At 35.2% G+C, this 22,488-nt stretch overlaps 1 protein-coding gene across 2 annotated transcripts; it reads right to left on the bottom strand.

Moving 5' to 3' along the window:
- Nucleotides 1–13,166: 13,166 nt before the first annotated feature.
- LOC110651753 (protein TIC 100) lies at nt 13,167–22,236 on the bottom strand. 2 transcript variants are annotated; one of them, XM_021807152.2, is made up of 11 exons: nt 21,405–22,236; nt 20,539–20,610; nt 19,693–19,782; nt 19,405–19,578; nt 18,467–18,557; nt 17,058–17,120; nt 16,904–16,970; nt 15,791–15,894; nt 15,584–15,710; nt 14,176–14,912; nt 13,167–13,778 (listed from the first exon to the last, which is right to left on the bottom strand). In XM_021807152.2, the coding sequence occupies exons 1-11, from the start codon at nt 22,076–22,078 to the stop codon at nt 13,359–13,361; spliced, it is 2,619 nt and encodes an 872-aa protein (XP_021662844.2). In that variant the 5' UTR covers nt 22,079–22,236; the 3' UTR covers nt 13,167–13,358. The 2 variants fall into 2 exon arrangements, with proteins under 2 accessions (XP_021662844.2, XP_057989895.1); XM_058133912.1 differs by having other exon boundaries at nt 14,176–14,909; nt 21,405–22,215.
- Nucleotides 22,237–22,488: the final 252 nt, after the last annotated feature.

Here is a 22,488-nt window from a genome sequence, read left to right as displayed (position 1 = left end):
AATTAGATTATTAAGCGAAAGTCCGGCTCGAGTTGATCTTGCTAGCAGGTTTTAGACTAAGAGAGCTGTATAGGGAATCAGCTCCCATATGTATTTTATTTGATATGATATATGTGTGTGTGAGTGCTTCAAATTATTCTTTGGTGAATATTATTTGAATTTGGTGGAAATTATTGATCGGTGTTGTGTTTTATCCTTAGGGATGCATTAGAATTAGTTAGTTATAGAAATTATTTTTAAAATCAATATCTTACTCTATGAGTTAAACGCTCACTACTGTTCACTCCATTTTTCCAAGTTACAAGAGAGTTCTTCTTGTGATTGACTTGTCTTCTCCTTCGCAGGTCCATTGGTGCCTTGTTTATACTTATTGTTGTCGATTAAAATCTAGAACTTCATATGTGCTAGTGACATTTTATTTAGCTGGGTCTGTAAAAGATTAACTATTTAAAATTGTTAACTTATTGATTATGTATGTGTGGACTTATGGATTTATTTGTTTATGTGGATGAGGGAGCTAGGCTCCCAGTGATCACATTGTGTTGATTGAGAATGTTGTGAGTGAGCTGAGCTCTCAAAATGGTTATGTATTGTGATTACAGGTCAGGTGAGTCAAAAACTCCCTGTTGGATGGTCCTGGATATGGCTGGACTTTGTCCGGTTATTTTCTGAATTTGGGTTATGAAATTGGGTTTATAGTTTGGGCTTAAACAATGAGACTTACTACCAGCTTTGGGGGCCTTATGTTGTGATGCCCTTCACCCGTCTACAGTGTAGTCGAGTAAAGAGTGCCACATTAGGTGCCGAAGCACCCTATCTTATACTGTCTTGTTCATTGTTAATTTTAAACTTATAGAAAACATGCGGTGAATTTATATATATATATATATATACTTGATTTAAAGTCACAACTTATTTCTGTGGATACCCAAGTAGAACCTCTTTTGTTTAATTAACATCTGGCGGGTTCCACTAATTACCTGTTAAAAACAATTTCATATCTCTACATGTCATATCATGTCATTTCTGCTCATACAATTTTAAGTTCATTCATTCACTCATATAGAAATTCATATAACTTTATTTACAATCCAAAATATATAATTATAATTTTTATTTACATCACAAACTATTAATTATATCATGTTTATACACAATGAACTAAAATACTAGTCTATACATGGGCCCTACCAAAATACAAAAGACTAATGACGTAAACTGGATCGTATGCGCATCTAGACAAGCTGAATCGTAGTACTACCGAGGTGGTCACGCTTTGGAGGCAAAATTGTCCGGTCTCCAAAGGCCTATGCGATGGAAAAATCAACGCGCTAAGCAAATTACTTAGTGGTGCATAATTTTAAAATAATAACTGAATAATCAAAAGTAATAGCTCTATGTATAATTTTGCACTTCTAGGTCAATTATATATTTTATTGCACTTTGGGAATAAATTGCTTATCAGGATCTTATCTGTGCATATATTTCATTTCTCTGTCTTTTAAAATCATATCAGTGGTCTCTTCATATAATTATTTAATTTTTTTAAAGCTTATTACTTATGAGTCATTTCATAACTTTAGCTGCTCCATAGGAGCATATTAATTTACTGGGATCTCTTCATATAATCAATTGATTTTTACAGCCTATTACTCGTAGCTGTGATCTTTTTGGTATTTAATTAAATTTAAGACTCATTACTCATATTTATGCCCTAGTAACCTATAACAGACTATAAGGCTAGATACGCGGGAATATACAGGTTAGACAGCCATACGTCTACCCTGTATATATCTGTCATGTTAGGCACAAGGCCAGTGGGCAGGCATATAGTATCATGTATATAACTGTCATGTCAGACATATTTTATTGATCAATGATTATCCATGTAGGCATATCCATGTATGCTTATCCATGTCCATGTAGGCTTATTCATATAGACCTATCCATGTAGGCTTATTCATGTGGGCTTATTCATGTAGGCCTATCTGTGTAGGCGTATTCATGTAGGTAGTACTACTATCTGTATTTCCTAATTGGTATACCAATCGATCTAACTATATATATATATATATATATATATATATATGCCTAGGTTTACTGTGGGCAATTAAGCATTAATAATTATTTATCTAAATTTTCATGTTCATGTATTGTGGGAAAGTGGGTCACACATTTCTGTTTCATGTAATTTAGTGTATATTGATAATAAAATTTTCATGTCAATGTATAGTGGGAAAGTAAATCCCACATACCCATTTCATGTAATCTAGCATGTAGTGACTTATTAGGGATAAGTCAATAAGTTATTTCAAGAACCTTTCTTTAGGTTCAGCTTTACTGTCTTATCTTATATATATCAAATTGAGTAACTTGTGGCTACTATTTGGCCATACTTCCTTAATGGAAGTTGTTCCTCTATGTCTTGTATTTATTTTCCTTTTTGAATACTGTCATTTAGATTTGTATAACTCAAGTTATGATCAAATAACCATACCTAGGTCAAATCTAGATTTTAGTTCCCTTACTAGGTAGTTTTGATATTATACTTTGCCAATTTTATTTGAGTAGGTTGCTGCCATATTTAGGTCTACTATTCTCATAGGATATGTTGTCCTATGTCTTATGGTCACTCAAAATTTTTTATTGTGATTTTTTCAAGTCTTGTGGAATTATTTATAGTCAAATTATTGACTTGGACTCAAGTGTCTTGTAGTAACAGGATCTCAATTAGGTTAGTAGCTTTAACCCAATATTTAAGCTTCTTACATTCATAAGTTGAGGAAAATGTCTAAAACAAAGTTGAAGGTCTGTTTCTTAGCTTTCCAGAATGGTATGACTCATTTCAATTGAAGATTTCTAGTGGTAGATATGCTTAAGACACTATTCTGGAGTTAATGGTCATTTATACCATTTCCAGAATTTGTATGCCAACTTAATCAAGTTAATTGACCTAGTTCCCTTAATTTCTGGATTTTGGTCAAAATACCATCACTAATCACCCTTTTTCATGTACAATTTAATCAATATCCATGCTTATCAAGGCTGCCCAAAATTCAACAATTACACCAGCCTTGCCAAATTCAAGCAATTACACACAAAGTCTCCAAATTAAAATCAAAACCCTAATTCAAATTTCTCAATCTCAATTAATTCAATTCCTATCACTTTCTATACATATACCCATACCAAACATCATCTTTAAACTCATTTACATCATTTAAAAACATCAAAATCTCATGAATTTCTTGGCTACCGAATTAAAGACTTACACTTACTCATCAATTTCCTTCAAAGTTCACTTCATTTTAACTCATTGCAACCTCACTTCAAAGTTTAACTAAGAAAGGAAGAGAAAACTAGCACTAACCTTTTTTTGAGGTTGTTAAAACCTTGGAATTTCTTCTCCCTTTTGATGCCTATGATTTGCCCAAGGTGTGAGGATCACTTTTCATGAAGAAAGTTGTAAGAAATATGGCATGGAAGTGGTGAATTGGGAGCTTGCATGTGGGACGCCCATGGAGGAGTTTGGAGAATAAGGAATTCAGCCATTGAAGAAGTAAAAGGAAGAAGATGAGTGAAGTGGTGGGATTTGGCACTTTGTGTGTTTAAATACCCCCACTAACCATTTAAATATTCATTATAATAATTAAACTTTAGTATTTCTAATTACACCCCCCATATTTTCTTTATTTACACTACACAATGAAATTTTATTTTGCATGGGGTTTTCAAAATTTTTTATCACTTATTTTTAATGGACATTTATGTCAAAAGCTAACTCTAGGTGTCAAATGACCAAAATGCCCCTCTTCGGATTGTATTTCAAATTTTTCGGTAATACCGATTAAATTCTAAATTTGTCAATTCCTTTATTTTTCGTTTTTATCTGTACCGATTCACTAAATTTTCTTTGACATTTCTAATATTATTTATACCTCTGTAGACCTTTAATTAGGTCTCGAAAATTATTTTTCGGGGTTTTCCGCGGTCCTGGGGTCGGCAATTACCTTCGCCGTAACTTCCCGGTGCGGTCACCCATCGCTACGATTCCAGCTCGTTTAACCTAATTGCACTTTATCTCTTTTATTTTCTCTTAATTTTTCTTACCATATATTCCATCATTTTATACCTCCTCACTATCATTTAAGTGTAGTTCCAGACATCCTAGCTATTCGAACAGACATTAGTCATTGAAACAGTAGAGCGTACGGACTACCTACAGTGAGGGCGTTACATATGCTGACCAAAGTTCTAGTGCTAATTCGGCTCATGGGATCGGGTCGTGACAATAATGGTATCAGAGCTTAGGCTTTAGATTCTTGGGTATTATGTGTCTACAGCTTTAGGGAAAGTCTTGTTGGTAGTTCACATGTGGAGTATAGGGTCCATGTTTGTCTTTGCACTATCATCCTTGCATCTAGTTTCTGCCTTATATACCTATGTGTGATTATGAGTTTGTAGAGCTATATAGCACGCTATTTCAAATTTTTATAGGCTAATACTGCTGAATTTCAGAAAAATGCATAGAAGTAAAAGAGCTACCATAGTGCTAGAACGGGAAGTGCTAGACGAGGTGTCGGCACAGGATGAGGCACCTACCCTGAGAAGGTGGGGCAGGAGACCTAGAGCTACTCAAGAGAAAGAGCAGCAACCACTAGTGCAGGAGCAGTCTTTCATTGCTTTGGGTCCTATGGATCCAATGGCAGCTACCCTAGCTAGTCTACAGAGGACCATTGACATGATGGCACAGTATATGGTTTGCCCTCCACAACACCAGCAGCCCATAACATAGAGAGTATAACCCTATAAACAGATAATCAATTTTAAGAAGTTGATGCCAGGCATTTATAACACTTCAGATGATGCTTATCGGCTTTTGGACTCCTACAGACAGGCAGAGATGGTGCTGCAATTAAATGACAGGAGATTAATAGAGTGTGTATAGCATGTATTGGGGCCCGTGCTAAGGCAGTGGATGATAGACTACGTACTACCTCGCACTGAAGGGTTGTCATGGACGTAGTTTGTGAAACTGTTTATCAATAGATTTGTGCGAAAAAGTTTTAGAGACCAAAAGCAGTGGGCCTTTGAGGCCTTAAGACAGAATGACAGATCTGTAGATGAGTACGCTTCAGAATTCTTGGAGTTGAGTAGGTATGCCCCTACAGCAATGACTACAGAAAGCATGAAGTAAAGAGATTTCTAAAGGAGTTAGACAGGAAGTATACAAACCTAGCTATGTTGTCAGATCAACCTTTTGATGTAGTGGTGGATAGAGCCAGACAAATTGAAATTAGCTACATTGGAGATGAGGGAAACGGAGTAAACAAAAATCGAGCAGAAGGATCATCTAGTATGCCATAGATGAGCACCAAGGGTAGCAGCCAAAGCCACCATAGTGGGAAGGTCAAAGGCAATAAAAAAGCAGGCCTTAGACATAAAGCTAAAGGATTCATGCCAGGGTATGGTTCTAGCAGTGGTTCAAGTTCAGGCTACAGCAGTTCGGCTTCTAGTTAGGAGTCCTCCTTGGTGCCATGCACACAATATGGCAGAATTCATTCAGGGCTTTGTTTGGTGAGCTCTGGTGGATACTTCAGATGTGGCCAACACAGTCACTTTGCTAGGGAATGTCTCATGTTTAGCGAACAGATGATGGGTTCACAAGGTTCTGTGGGTAATATGCCTCGTCAGATGCATCCGGGCACTTCTAGTATGGCAGGTAACCAGTACAGTGGCTAGCAGGTCCGTGGACTTAGAGGATGTGAATTTAGAGGTAGATCAGGGGGTAGGAGTCAACTTCAAGGCCTTACAGCTTAAGGCAGAGGTCAAGCTCAAGTTTTCACTTTGACTCATTAGGATGTCCAAGCTTCAAATGCAGTGGTAGCAGGTATTCTTCTAGTATGTTCCTATGAGGCACGTGTTTTAATATACCCGGGTGTTATGCACTTATGTGTTTCCCCTGCTTTTGCCTAAGGTTGAGTAGGAATCCAATAGCTCTAGAATGTCCCTTGTAGGGATGGCAATAGGTAGGGTACCTGTGAAAATCATCCTACCTGAACCTGAACCTGAACCCGAACCCTATTAATATTATCAAAACCCGAACCCATCCCAAACCCGTTTAAAATTTATTCTCAACTACTCGAACCCATTTCAAACCCGATTATTATTACCAGAAAAAAACCCAAACCCGTTTAATTTTATATTTTTTAATTTATATTTTGTATAAAAAATTACTTTAATTAATATTTTATATTTTAAAATTTTAATAATTTCATAAAATATTTAAATTCTATTTTATATAAAATAAAATATATAAAAATTTATAAATATTATTACAAAAATATATTTTATATTTAATTAAGTATTTATGTAAACGGGTTCAAATAACGGATATCCAACATATAAAACTCGAATCCACTACGAGTATTATTTTTCAAACCCAAACCCATCCTGAACCCAATTATATAATACTCAAACCCGTCCTATTAGGGTTCAGTAGGATCGGATACCCACAAAAACCAGAGCCATTGCCATCCCTAGTCCCTTGTCTGTAGCTACCCCTTTTAGCAATAACATAGATGTAGATATGGTTTTTTTGGATAGTCCAGTGGTAGTAGATGGAAAGATCCTTCCGATAGACTTGGTTCCTTTGCTAGTGATGAACTTTAATGTAATCTTGGGAATGGATTGACTGCTAACTCATTATGCCACTCTAGATTGCAAAAATAAAAAGTGTATTTCCATATACCTGGAATAGAAGAGTTCAGCTTCGATGGTGATAGAAGCGTGGCACCGTACAACCAAGTGTCAACTATCAATGCTAGGAAGATGTTGAGGCGTGGATGTCAGAGATATTTGGCATTAGTAAGGGACACTTCTGCTAAAGGTATAAATATGGAAAATGTTCCTGTTGTTAGAGAATTCATGGATGTATTTTCCGAGGAGCTTCCAGGGTTACCACTAAAGAGGGAAATTGAGTTCTGTATAGACATTGTGCCAGGTACCAACCCCATCTCTATGCCACCTTACAGGATGGCACCAGCAGAGTTGAAGGAACTGGAGAAGCAATTACAAGAGCTTTTGGACAAGGGTTTCATCTGTCCAAGTACTTCACCCTGAGGTGCACCTGTTCTATTTGTAAGGAAGAATGATGGATCCTTGAAATTGTGTATAGATTATAGGCAGTTAAACAAGATGACAATTAATAACAAGTATCCACTTCCTCAAATTGATGACTTGTTTGACCAACTATAAAGAGCAAGGTACTTTTCAAAAATAGACTTGCTATCAAGTTATCACCAGCTGAGAATTCGGAGCGAGGATGTATCAAAGACAACATTGAGGACAACATAAGTCATTATGAGTTCCTGGTGATGACTTTTGGACTCATTAATGCACCAGCGGCCTTCATGGACTTAATAAACAGGGTGTTAGACCGTTCCTGGATCGCTTTGTCATTGTATTTATAGATGACATTTTAGTATATTCTTGCACCGAAGAAAAACATGTTTGGCATATGAGATAGTGTTGCAGACATTAAGGGAGCACCGGTTGTATGCCAAATTTTCAAAATGTGAATTTTGGCTGGAGAGCAACTCATTCTTGGGATATGTAGTTTCAAGTGAAGGTATTCAAGTAGATCCCAAGAAGATTAAGGCAGTAACTAACTAGCTTAGGCCTACAACAGTCACTAAAGTGTGGAGTTTTCTAAGCCTGACAGACTATTATCGGTGCTTCATGCATAATTTCTCAAGGATAGTAACTCCCCTAACAAAGTTAACTCAAAAGAATGTCCCATTCTTTTGATTAGATGAGTGTAAGGAAAGCTTCCACAAACTTAAGGGATATCTAACTACGGCCCCTGTGTTGATATTTTTGATAAGTGTTGAAGGATATACGGTGTACTCTGATGCTTCTAGGGTTGAGTTGGGGTATGTCTTAATGCAGTACAGAAAAGTAGTGGCCTATGCTTCAAGGCAGCTAAAGAGGCTTGAGCAGAGCTACCCCATCCATGATTTGGAAATGGCGACTGTGGTCTTTGCATTAAAGATCTAGAAGCACTATGGTCTTTGCATTAAAGATCTGGAGGCACCATCTGTATGGTGAGTTATGTGAGATATACACCGATCATAAAAAGTTTAAAGTATATTTTCTAACAGAGGGACTTAAACCTGAGACAGAGGAGATGGATGAAACTTCTGAAGGATTATGACTGTACCATTCAGTACCATCTTGGAAAGGCAAATGTAGTGGCAGATGCCTTGAGCCAAAAATCTTCTGATAGTTTAGCCCATATATTAGTGGAAAAGAGATCGTTGATTCGAGAGATATAGGAGTTGACGGACCAAGGTCTGATTCTGGATATTTTAGATGAGGGTGCATTGCTAGCCCACTTTAGGGTGAGGCCAGACCTGCCGGACAGAATCAAAGTATCCAAGCATAATATGGATAACCTTAGAGTTGAGATCATGCAGGAAGCACACTACACACCCCATAATGTCCACCTGAGCTCCAGCAAGATGTACCATGATGTGAAAGATAGGTATTGGTAGAATGACATGAAGAGAGACAAAGCAGATTTTATATCCAAGTGCTTGACTTGTTAGAAAGTAAAGTTTAAACATCAAAGACCATTAGGGAAGTTGCAAGAGATCCATATTCTAGAGTGGAAGTGGGAAATGATTACTATAGATTTCATGATTGGATTGCCTTGTACCATACATGGATATCACTCAATATGGGTGATAGTGGATCGTTTGATCAAGTCGATTCATTTCTTACCTGTACGGACCACCTACTCTGCTGCTCAATATGCCAGGCTCTATATTCGTGAAATAGTCAGATTATATAGAATTCCTACTTCCATAATATATGACAGGAGGCCCCAGTTTACCTCTTGGTTTTGGAGCAAGCTGCAGGAGGCGCTTGGCACACAGTCAAACTTCAGTATAGCCTTTCACTCTCAGACAGCTGGACAATTGGAGAGGACAATTCAGACACTTGAAGATATGCTTCATATAACAGTTAGACTTTGGGGGACAATGGGATGATCAGCTGCTCTCAATAGAGTTTACTTATAATAATAGCTGTCACTCCAGCATTGGGATGGCACCTTATAAGGCGCTATATGGCAGAAAGTGTAGGTCTCCTCTGTGTTGGATAGAAGTTAGAGAAGCAAAGGCACATGATGCAGATTTGGTACAGTATACCTTAAAAATGATTCCTTTGATAAGAGAAGGTCTGAAAACAGCTTTTAGCAGGCAGAAGAGTTATGTAGACCCTAGGCAAAAGGATGTAGAGTTTGCAGTGAGTGACTATGTATTTTTGAAGGTCTTCCCTATGAAGGGAGTTGTGAGATTCAGGAAGAAAGGCAAACTAGCACCTCGATAGATAAGACCTTTTGAGGTTATAGACAGAGTCAGAGTGATTGCCTATCTACTAGAGTTACCGCCAAACCTTTCTCATGTTTATCTAGTATTCCACATTTTTATACTTAGGAAGTATGTTCCGATCCTTCTCATGTACTGCAACCAGACACAGTAGAGTTAAATGAGAATTTGACCTTTGAGGAGCAACCAGTAGTCATAGTATACTAGCAGATGAGACAACTTCAGTTAAGGCAGATCCTTATGGTTAAAGTCTTATGGAGGAGTCAATCTATAGAGGAATGCACTTAGGAGTCAGAGTGGGATATGCACAGCAAGTACCCATATTTATTTGATATGTGACTCTATGTCATTGTTCTGCTTTGTGTAAAATTCGAGGACGAATTTTTTTGTAAGGGGGGGAAGAATGTAACACCCCAAATTTTTAAATACTTATTTTATGTGTAGTATGTAAGTTTTAACTAGTTGGAGGGCTTAGGAGAGGCCAAATGTTGTTGAGATATGAATTTGAGACTTGTAATTTTAGAAGTGTGATTTGAGCTACTTTGCAGGTTGGATAGGTCCTAGGTATAGGGGAAATTCTGTCAAATTTTTTATAAAACTTAGGCTGTCTTTGACTCTTTTAAAGTTTTATTTTAAGTAAATATTGATTAATTTGTAATGTAATTGTTTAGGTGAGCCGGCCAGCCTCCCTCCTCCGCTCAGCAGCCACAGTGACTTGTGAAGTATTGTGAGTTAGATATTGATTTTAATAATAATTTTAATATTATTATATATTTGAAGGCATGCTTATGCATCATATATAAATATATGTATGTAACTAAATGCTAGGAATGTTTTATGTTGCATTTTCTTAATTACAAAAATAGATGTGGACGTCGCCTTAGGGTGATTTGGAGCTGTGTACGTGTGTCAGCGTGCGTGTGGTGTGATGGATATGGGTAGGACGGGGAAATCGGCTTAAGCTTGTCTCGCTTGGGGCTCGGTCCTTTTTGAGAAAGTCAGAGTGAGTACGGCTTGGAGTTGATCTCGCTGACTCCCTCAATTGGATTATTAAGTGAAAGTTTGGTTCGAGTTGATCTCGTTGGCAGGTTTTGGACTAAGAGAGCTGTATAGGGGATCAGTTCCCATATGTATTTTATTTGATATGGTATATGTGTGTGTGAGTGCTTCAAATTATTTTTTAGCAAATATTATTTGAGTTTGATGAAAATTATTGATCGGTATTGCATTTCATCTTTAGGGATGCGTTAGAATTAGTTAGTTATAGAAATTGTTTTTAAAATCAATATCTTACTCTCTGAGTCGAATGCTCACTCTTGTTTATCTCATTTTTCCAGTTTACAGGAGAGTTTTTCTTGTGATTGACTTGTCTCCTCCTTCGCAGGTCCATTGGTGCCTTGTTTATACTTATTATTGTTGATTGAAATCTAGAACTTCGCATGTGCTAGTGACATTTTATTTAGCTGGATCTATACAAGATTAACTATTTAAAATTATTAACTTATTGATTATGTATGTGTGGACTTATGGATTTATTTGTTTATGTGGATGTGGAAGCTGGGCTCCCAGTGATCACATTGTGTTGATTGAGAATGTTGTGGGTGAGCTGAGCTTCCCAAATAGTTATATATTGTGATTACAGGTCGAGTGAGTCAAAAACTTCCCGTTGGATGGTCCTGGATATGGCCGGACTATGTCCGGTTATTTTCTTGATTTGGATTTTGAAATTGGGTTTATAGTTTGGTCTTTAACAATGAGGCATATTACAAGCTTTGGGGGCCTTATACTGTCCAAAGTTCTAGTGCCGGTCCGCCCCGTGGAATCAGATCGTGACATTTGATGATTATCAGATTGTGCATATAGAAAGAATTGAGAATCTAATAATGATTTATTGTCACCACATATAATATGCTTCTCGTTTAATGATCAATTTAAATGCTTTGTTAACGTAATTAGATTTTTTAAATTAAAATAATTATTAGTGTGAGGGATTTGCTTAATTTTTTTAGGGGTTAATTGTAAAAAAAAAAGCCTTGAAATTTACCAATTTTTACAATTAAATATTGAAATTTGTATAATTATCTTGATTGTTAATAAGCCGTTAATATACTTAATGGAAATTCTACATCAACTGCCATATCATCATTAGAGAAGTTATTACATCAGAGTTGAAGTATTAACGAAAAAAAAAGGATGAAATAACATATTTAAAAAAAATTGACTTAGCAAAAAAGAAAGAATTTGATTTTATTTAATTTTACTCTATTTATAGAGTTACATTATGTTGTTATGCACATGTATAATAATAGTAAACATATTTTTATTAATGTTAACTTGAATGTGTAGGTAATTAAAATGTGAAAGAGTAATTATTTATGTAAAATATAATTTGCTTATAATTTCTTTTTATTAGAAGTATACTAATGGTTTAAGTTATAAAAATTGATAAATTTTAATTAAAATTTTTTTTAATTAATCATAAATGATATGATAGTTAATATCGAACTCTTGTTAAATATATTAATAATTTTTTAACAGTTAAATTAATTTAAAATATTAATTAAATATAAAAATTTAATTAATAATTATATCAATTTTAAAATTTAATTATAAAAATTATGAATTTTTTTGATAATTATTATTATTATTATTATTATTATTATTATTATTATTATTATTATTTTTAACGTAATGCTGTAATAGCAGTCAAACGTAAATAAGAATTTTACCTCGTAAAAAGTAAAAGCTTTTGAGTGCGGTCAGTGGAGCAGTCAGCAATCCAGTCAAATATATAGATAAGAATTTTCGATTGATAAAAGGTGGCAGCTTTTGATTTCTGACAAAGTAAAAGGTCATAAGGAAGAAGAAGACAGCTTCAAAATGTTTAAAAAGAGAGCAAAATTTGTGTCTCTATCAATCGCTTCACATGCCTATGTTTTATAATGTCTTCTCTCGTCTTTCAAATTATTAAGATTCTCTGCATTTTATCACTTTGCTCTCAATTCACAAGCAGATTTTTTTCTAAAAAGAAAAGAAAAATCACTTTCTGAAATAGTAATAATATCTCAATTCTCCATGCGAGGTACTGTGATATTAGTATTTCATTACTAATTTTAATATACTAAATAATCATTAATAAATTATTTAATAAAAAAATTATCTTATTTATTTATTTAAAATTAAAATTTTTTTAAATATAATTATTATATATATAATTATTAATTATGACAAATTCTGTCATAATCAATAATTAAGATTTATCAATTGTACATATATTAATTTGAATGGAGGTTCATCCTCCAATCAAATGGGACATTATCCCAACTCCCAAGTTGTTGAGAAATTAATTGGGTTTTTAAGAAATTTTGAAAGCTCCAATCAAATGGGACATCATCCCACCTCTTTGGGTTTGGATTATTTAGATTTGAATTGTAAGTCATGTTGAATTTTCACATTTTAAGAACTTTTGAATCAAATCATTTTAATTTTTAATTAATTTGAATTATCAATTGAATCATTATAAAAATAATTTTCAAATGTTTTAATTAAAATATTATTGCAAAACTTTTATTCATTTTTTAAATTAAAATTTAAGCAAATTAATATGAATAAAATAATACAAAATCAACATATTGACTTTTAACTAAGGTTTTAGCAAACATCACAATGTTTGTCCACTCCTCCAGCAAGCCAAGAAGGGAAAGACAAGAAGTTAAAGGACCATAATTCTGTCATTCAGCAATTGAGCTCCAATCGGAGTTTAAACTCATAAAATTACGATCCCAAAGATGATTCCAATATTATTGAGTGAAAATACACAAAATACAGTTGCAGCAATTTTATCTGCTCAGACGCTCTTTCATCACCTTAAACTGGTTAAAGCTAAGTAAACGTGAAAATTGTTAAAACAATGATCATGGCGTCTACAAAATTGGTCTTTTTTCAAAAGCATAAAATTGCTCAATTTTATAGGGAAAGAGGCTCACACGTAGTTGTTTCAGCTTGTGATTCTAAACAATATACTTGGGTGTGCAATGACAATATGATGTCTGAATCTCTCTCTGGTGCTGCATGCAGCCAAGCATGGCTCTGTTTTCTTGAAATCTTTAGTCTCTTTTCAGGTTCTCGTGAAGCTGGAGGACACAACAGAATTCGGGATAAAGAATGTAACGACATCTTTCCGATGGAACGATTTCTTGATCGAAACATTTGATTCACATTGCTTTTAGCTTTCAAGCTTCCTTTTTGGCCAATGATTGCGGGAAAACTGACTGAATTAACCTCTCCTGGAAGGACATTAGGGCCCTCTGCAGGCAAGGAAGAAGTTGACTTTTGTGGCAATCTGTTCTTCCAAGCCAAAAAGGATTTTTGTAACCCAGATGGAACCTGCAAACCAGCAGAATGACAGTGTAAAGTGTCCAACAAAATAAATAAATAAATGAAGGGGGAGAAAAACCAAATGAATAAAATCATTGCTAACTGTACAAAGTCCAATTAATATATCAGTCATCTCCTTAGAAACCCAGCTAATCAAATATCCAAGAAGTTTTTAGGAGGAAAAACTTAAAAATTAACTTCCATTTGGTAGCTATTTACATAGAAATGAATAAAAGAATTACCATTTTCATTTTTTCTCAGATTATGAGAGACCTCAGTAAGCCTCCAGTTAAGAGTCATTTTCACAAATTAATTATTTTCTTCTGGATTAAATCTTCAACATCCACAATGAATATCATTCATATAGAAAATAATCTATCAAAAATTTCTTTGCTATACAACTTACAGCTGAAAGAAGGCTAGAAGAGGCAAATGACAATGAACATGAGGAGAAAGGAGTTTCCCCAGGTCTTTTTCCCTTCTGGTCGTTCTTTGTTGGGCCCTCATCTTGGCTTACAGACCCAAAACTTGATGGCGTAATATCATCATCCTCATCATCTTCCTCATCCTCAGCTTCTTCTTCCTCTTGAACTACAGATCTCTGATCTTGATCAGGTGATACGGAACTATCCCCTTCCTCCTGCAAACCTATTTCTGCCCTCTCCTCCTCTTTCTCTTGCATCTTCAACTCCTCATCCATGTCTTCAATGGCCTCTTCCAGAGACAATTCGGCCTCTGCCAGTGCAAGTTCTTCTTCAAGCAGCTTAATTTTCATCTCACTAGTTTTCTTCTTCTCTTCAGTCCATTTCTCTAGTCTTTCAAGCATTGGCTTGAATGCATTTTCCACTGCTGTTAGAAGACGCTGCCAGATATTTTCTTTCTTCACCACTGTCTCTTTTCCGTAAAACTCATCAAAACCTAGAGGTAGGAACTGAACCTTTTCAGGATCCATATCTTCTCCATCTTTTAGAGGAGGTTGCCAAAACAAACGAACCCCATGTTCTTCATCCTCGATGTAATTGATTATTCGTCCAGTTTTTGTGTGTAGGATTACAGGATCTTCAGTATATATAAGCTTTGATGGGTCTTCAGGATCAGGTTCTGGTTCCTTGTTAAGAATAACAAATTCAGGATCCTCATCTTCTGCCCAAACAAATGTCAAAAAACATTAACAATCAGGCATAAAGACAGGTTGCATATTAGTGAATCGGACAAAAGAAAAATAAAGAAAAAGAAGATTAAGTAGCCTATAACAAGTGCCTTGAAGCAGGACTACTTGGGCTGCCTTAACTGCCCAGTAATGCAGCGAAGAAAAAGATTATTACATCTGATGCCTAAGCATAACAGACATGCATGGAGTGTTACCATGATGCCTTAGTGGTGCGTGTACTAGGTAAGGTCTCTTCAAGAGCAACACTACAAAACCAGTCAGTAAGTAAATAAAAACATACCCAACATCTTCCATAAAAACTATCAAGTGGTTTTGGCTCCATAAAAATAAGCAGAATGCCTTAAGTAGGCTGAAATTGGTCAAGGAACAGTAGAATAAAGTTGGGAACAAACAATCTTTCACCATTTTTTCCTTTGGTGGAAAGGAAAAGGAGGGAGGGGGAGGGAGTAAAGATGGGGGATGGACTACAAAAGGGGAAAAAGGAAACAATTTAAAGTTTTGATAAAGTGCAATAGCCTTATGAAGTTGCATATAGCAAAAGCAAAAGTGATTCTTTCAAGGTTCAGTTCACAAACTCAAACACAAGAACACGAGAGAGAGAGAGAGAGAGAGAGAGAGAGAGAGAGAGAGAGAGAGAGAGAACCATTTGACCACCAGTACTCAAGCTCAGCAGGCATAGGTAATCTCAACGGAGCTTTATAGAAGGAATTTAACCACATTTCTCTTTCCTGATCCACATCTTGCACATATCTTTTCCAGTAATCAGGGACCTGCCAGTCGAGCATATTTGTTCCTTATACAATGCATGGCCTAGAAACAAGCAAAAGAAGAAAAGAAAATCTTCACTTACTTCATAGAACTGATTGACGAAGCCTGGTGCCATCCACACATCTTCTTCCTCATAGAAATAGGGATGTTGAGGATCACTATATGGACCCCTCTCTTCCCTGACCACTGTGGGCAAAAATGCAAGAAGTCATTAAAAAATTATAGGTCATACCAAGGATAAGTGCAGCAAGAAAAATAACAATGTGTCCATGCTATAGTTAGATCAATAACGTAAATCAAGTCACCATAATGTGACAGCCATATTTTCTACAAATGAACGCAGAAAGGTTAAATCCGACTCCCAATATTAGACTCAGATCCTGTGATTGAATGTTCATTCGTTTCTTCTATGGACATTAACCAATATCAGCAAATGACAAAACTCGCTATCTACCTCAAGATATAACTTGTTCAATTAGACACTTTTAAACCAATTACCATGACATTGTTTCAATCAATGAGCAGATAATAGCTCATTTCCATTATAATTTCAAATTGGATATAATGTTCCTCAGTTACGTCAACAATCAATCGAAGATTTAGCTAGGCAAGGAATTGCATTCCAATATGCACATGACACTGTACTTTGTAACTCTATAGTTCTATTGTCTTTGAGAAGTGTTAAATTCAAAGAGAGTGTCGGTCAAATTATAATTTAATTCATTTTAATTTGGGCTTATATAAGTGATTAGATTGCTTTATACATCAAAATGACTAGTCAAGTCAATGTTGCAACCTAATCACTTATATATTGTCATTTTACTTCATATTCTTTCGATGTAGGATTCCAACACTCCCCCCTCAAGTGCAACCACATAGTTGTCACTTGACAATTAATTTGTATTTTTTATTTTTAACCCAATACGAGCCCAATTTTACACCCTTATGGGCGGCTGAAACCCACAACCCAGTCCGGGCTTTGATACCAAGTTAAATTCAAAGAGAGTGTCGGTCAAATTATAATTTAATTCATTTTAATTTGGGCTTATATAAGTGATTAGATTGCTTTATACATCAAAATGACTAGTCAAGTCAATGTTGCAACCTAATCACTTATATATTGTCATTTTACTTCATATTCTTTCGATGTAGGATTCCAACAAGAAGTAATTTCAATGGCATCAAAAAGACATACTTCCATCTGGTTTGTTAACAAACATCCGAGCCTTAGCAGCAGCTACTTCTGCTATTCCTGCATGCAACTGAAAGAAAACGAGTCAGATAAAAAATCTTTCTTAACTGATATACATTTCTTTTCACCTTTAAAAGAAATACAAATCATAACATACCGCTGAAATGTTCTCATCACAGTCTGTAGCCTCATCAACAAACTCTCCAAAGTAGAATCTACCCTGTATGCATACCAAATATAATTAGTCACTCAAAAGAAATACTATTACATAGCAGTGTCCCATAAAAGTGGGGCTTATGAGAAAATTTGGAGGTAATCCTCCTAACCATCAACATTTATGCACAAAACGGATATTCTTATTCAAACCTACAATCTTGCAGTTGCACCAAGACATTTACCATTCATTAAGCAATTGCCCCTTAACTCGGCCCCTAAACCTTAGAGATCCTATTACAGATCAAGAGAAGTAGAGCACACAACAACCAAGAGCATCTACATAATTTAAGCACTAGCTATCCTTTAACACATTTCAAATTTATTACTACCATTCTACCACAGTATGCATGTCTAAAAATAAATAGTTTAATCCTTTGATACTCGGACTTGCCATTCTCCCTTGCCACACCCATGTTGACATGACACGACATGACATTGGATAGGATACGAAATATGTTTCCGACACACATCCATGCAGTCGGACACGCCTAGAAGAAGAAGAAGAAGAAGGTAACAGCTACGCAGAAAGAGTAATAAAGAAAGAAAAAGAAGAAGAAGAAGAAGAAGAAGAAGAAGAAGAAGAAAGGATGCAAGCTTAAATGATGGCTTGGGAAATTTGACTGCTTTTTTCTTTTCTCTATTTCATAGGGGTTAGGTGGCAAGCATGCATTAGAGTTCACGTGTGCACAAAACTCGGCTTATTCTTTCTCTTTTAATGGGTCAAGGTACTTTGATTTTTTTTTTTTTAAGTTTTAATGTGTAAGTGGCTGCTAATCTTTATTTTGCAAAATATGTAATAAAAAATTAACTTATTCATAAAAAGATGAGAACTATTACAAAATATAAATATCATTAGTTTTAATTATTTAAAATTATATTATTTTATTAAATCTTAAATAGTATGTATATTACATTAAAAAATTATCATATTAATTAATTTTTACATATTAATCTAATATTATATAATTTTATATCTTTTATTTTATTTTATTCGCGTAACGTATCCGAGCGCCATGTCTAAATTTGGATCCATATCCCTGCATTTTCTATTTAGGAAGTTTACTTGTCGGACACATGGATATGTATCTATTTCCGACACCCATACCCGAGTCCAAGTAACATAGGTTTACTGTAATCTGGGGAGTCTTGAATCATTTTACATTAAGGAGCACTAGTTATGAGAGAAACAAAATCTCATAGACTGTAGAAGACTGGAAGAGAAATAAATTTGCATCATGCAATTGTCTTGAATCTTTAACAGATTGATGTTAAGCATCCAAATCTTTTAACAATCAAAGTGCATTAAACTATAAAAGTCCTAAAAATATTGCTCATAGTTCAGTCACCTACATATAATGTACGCTCATTCACAACATAGACGCCGCATCCATGCATTCTGCCATGCTTCCACTCACCAGCATATCGGTACCGACCTTTTTCCCTGGCATACACTATTATCATTCATCAGTAGTCCCATAAATAAGCCTTCATCACATTAAAGTATTCATGTTTTTTCACAAAATTAAAGCAAAAATGTTTTGTACTACTCATGCCCTTCGTAGCAATATAAGTTTAGGATTTAAAGATCATTTAAATTGACACCTACATTATGATAATATTACTTTTGCCCGTGTGTTTTATAATCCTAAAATTAATTGTTCTATACTGGTAATTTGAAGTCAATTAAGAGATTTTTTCACAGAAGAATATTTGGTTTACAGGTGTCTTGTTAGCACATAACTTGGTGCACAGTCTATACAGAATCGTTAAAATTTTCTTTGTATTTGGACAAGGGTAAGGGTGAAGATGCCAACACTACTTGGAGAAAATTTCCTTCAGTCTCGAAAGGTAAATTGTTTGATCCTTTTGAGGGAGAGAAAAACTCTCGTCATGTCCAAGGAGAGTTTTTGGATTACCTTAATACTTCGATTTCTTTTCCTCTCTTTTTGGGTTTCATCAAACATTTTTTGGTCAAGTTTAGAGGTTATGAAATCTACTTCATTCAGTTACCTTGCCAATGACAGAAGAAAAAATAGAAGCAGAAAAACAATGATAAAGAAACAAACCTACATAGCACATTTCTCATTCTCATTAGAAATTGAATCTAACTGCATAAAATCTTTGGCAGAGACGGTAATGCAAGTTCAAATAAATGCATTGTAATCACAGCAACAATAACAAATCAAGAAGAATTATATAAAAGTATATAGTTCTATAACAAAGGGGAGTTACAACACTGTAATTGAAAAATAAATAACATAGACAGCTTGAGACAAAATGAAACTTACGGTTTTCTCCCAAATTGTCTGATCCATTCATCATTCTCATAAAAAGGAATTTCATACTGCCCCCCAGATAGAAGAATGCTATCTTCAATATCCATCTCCAGCCATTTTCTGTCTTCTGGGGACATAAAATCTCTTGATATTATATGCCCTTCAGCACGCATCTTCGCTTCAAGCCTTTGAATAAGGATGACAAGCAACTTAATTCATCATCTTGCGGACACAATGATTACTTGAAATATAGAGTGCTGAATACTATTAAGGATATAAAGAGAGAGATCATAAACATACTTGGAACCTGGCACAGGTTCAATATCAGGTATATCCACTTCAACAACTCCATGGCCTTCCATGTTATTCCGAAGCCATTCACCTTCATACCTTCATTAAGTAAATAGCATAAATTCCAAGTAGAAGATACAATGACCATTGGGGAAGTCCAATGGCTTTATGCATTTACTTGAGAGACAGAACAGAGAAAAAAAGGGTGGGTGGGGAGGGTGGATGAACCTTGGACATAACATGTATTTTCATTACTATAGCATTTTCAAAACACAATATAGTTACTATGATTCATTCCCCACTATTCTGAGTGCAGAATCCCATGAGTTTGACTTTTCGGGGATTCAAAAGATATCAAGAAACTTCTTAAGACAAGATCAAAGGATCCCATTACGCATTGCTAAGTCTGGCGATGAAGGGAAAACTAGTATGGAACAATGCAAGTCCAAAACCAAAAGCAAAACTAAAATTTGTTATCTGCCAAGAGTTACATGATTTCATTCCAAATTTCAAATTTCTTGTTTTTCTAAACAAAATGCCATTACTCATGGACAAGACTTTCAGACTGCATTGAGCCACTACGCAAATTTGGATTATAATGGATTGCGGACAAAAACATGCCATCCATATGATGATACAAAAAGCCAATACAAAAGGTTTTGTGGTTTCTAGCGACATAATGTGCATGCAGTGCTTCACTGCTATTCTTCCCATTATTTACAAATTTCCTCGTGCTTTTTCCTTCCAAAATTTGAGTATTTATTAATGCTTTTAGCAATGATGACACACTATAGAGTTGTATTATATGGATAAATAAGATTACAGGCATGACTGTTAAGAGAGAAACCCACAAACCTGACTAGTCCCTGTTCTGCGATGTACACACCCTTGCCATGAGCCAGGTCATCCCAAACAGTGCCTTCATACCTTGACGAAACCAAAATACAAGGAAATGAGAAAAGGAATTATTTTCTACCTTGGTGTTTGCGCGACTAAGGAAGGGGAAGGGACAGGATGCCTTAGAAAAATGGACACATCTCCTTCCTCAAAACAGAACAATAATAAAAAAATAATAATAATAATAACAATAATCACCTAGGTGATTCAGTAGATAAATATAAATGAGTTCACATTTGATAAACTAGCTAGGACTAAGAAACAACAGAAAAGGGGGAAAAATATATCTAGACAATCAATGTGTTTGTTTCAACTTTCAACCATGTCGTACAGGCCTCATAAATCAGACTTTGAGTTTACCACTAACACCTGAATTACTGGGTAAACAATGATAGATGCAGAAAGAAAAAAAAAATAAAAAAGATTTGTCTCCATTCAAATCAACTGAACAATCAGATATTGACTCCAATAGCTCAAAAACTAACAAAGAACGTTATACATGATCCATAACAAGTGGCAAACAAGTCAATAAACCTCAATTCCTCCACAACAGAGATGCTCAAATATTAGCCACACAAACAAAGTTACAGAATCATATAAACATTAACCTACTAGGATAGTCCCGAATCCTATATATATATATATATATATATATATATATATATATATATATATATATATATATATATATATACATGTGCCTGTGGGTGTGTTTCAAGAAGTCACAAAACTCATAACATGCAATGAAGTATCAAAATAATAATAACAATAATTTACGAACAAAGCAAAAGACCAAAATCCATGACAAAGAATAAGCGACATACGAGCTCCCATCAGGGAAAATGTAGCTAACCCAAGTAAGGAACTCCTCAATTCTATCCAACTCCTCAATAACAGCCTTGGGATTTGAGATATCGTAATGGTTATCAGGGATAACTGGATATGGAGGCCTGTAAGGAAGATAAAACGGAGCAATGGGTGGGTCTCTCCCTTTCTTCATCTCATTCCTCATAATCTCCCAGTCCTCCTCGTCCGCCCACACTGGATCCCACCCGGGTTTCGTCATTTCCAGTGGAGCATCCGCCCACAGCTCTTTCAAATCCTCCTCTCTCCAGTTCTCCTCGTCCTCAGGAAAATTAAACAGGTCCTCGTAATAAGTATAATTTCGTTCCTCTTCCTCTTCCATCTTTTTCATTTGCTTGCTGTCCAGCACTTGGGAAAACCGAGCAATATTGATTTCCGGTGTGTTATCCGACGGCGGCGGCTCGTCACCAGGGCGGGTGTAGGGGACTGTGGCGTCTTGGCCAGGTGCATAGTCATAGTCAAAGTCGTAGTCTGAATCAGAATCAGAGTCGGAATCTGAGGATGATGAAGAGCGCTTTTCTGCATCTGGGTCTTCTTGCTCTTTCTCTTGCTCTTGTTCTGGTTCTAGTTCTGGCTCAGGAATGAGATCTTCTTGTGAATCAGTGAGTTGGGTAGGCGAGTCATTAGTAGCCATTGTTGAAGAGAGGCGATAAAGAGAGGATAAGGTGCGAAGGTGGAGGTTCCAAAGGAAACGAGGATAGAGCAAGCGAAGCAGAGTTGAAGCTTGAGCAACTGAAGGGTTTTGGGGGTTTTTGTTTGCTAGCACTTTTAAAGCTGTTTCACCAATATTTCTTTAGAAAAATTATTATTTGGTCTGAAATTTAATGAAATTAACTATTTAATTTATATATTTTATAAAATATAAATTTTAATTTTAATTAAATTATTATTATTTAATTTTTTATTTTAATACAATTTATTAATTAGCTTTTATTTTTAAAAATATATTAATTATTTTATATAATTTAATTATGTTAAGTATTTAATCCTTTTATTATTTTTTATATTTAATCTATTTTTACTATCTCCTCTTATTTTGTCGTT

This window comes from Hevea brasiliensis, chromosome 1, assembly GCF_030052815.1.
Source record: "Hevea brasiliensis isolate MT/VB/25A 57/8 chromosome 1, ASM3005281v1, whole genome shotgun sequence".
Lineage (NCBI taxonomy): Eukaryota > Viridiplantae > Streptophyta > Magnoliopsida > Malpighiales > Euphorbiaceae > Hevea > Hevea brasiliensis.
The sequence above is the reverse complement of the archived record's forward strand: the minus strand, read 5'-3'. Positions and strand labels throughout refer to the sequence as shown.

Coding starts and splice junctions, on each gene's coding strand:
- LOC110651753 (XM_021807152.2), bottom strand. CDS start 22,078: ATGGCTACTAATGACTCGCCTACCCAACTCACTGATTCACAAGAAGAT. Junction 19,579..19,692: donor GAACCTGTGCCAGGTTCCAA/GTATGTTTATGA, acceptor CCTTATTCAAAG/GCTTGAAGCGAAGATGCGTG. Junction 14,913..15,583: donor TGAGTACTGGTGGTCAAATG/GTTCTCTCTCTC, acceptor TTGTTTGGGCAG/AAGATGAGGATCCTGAATTT.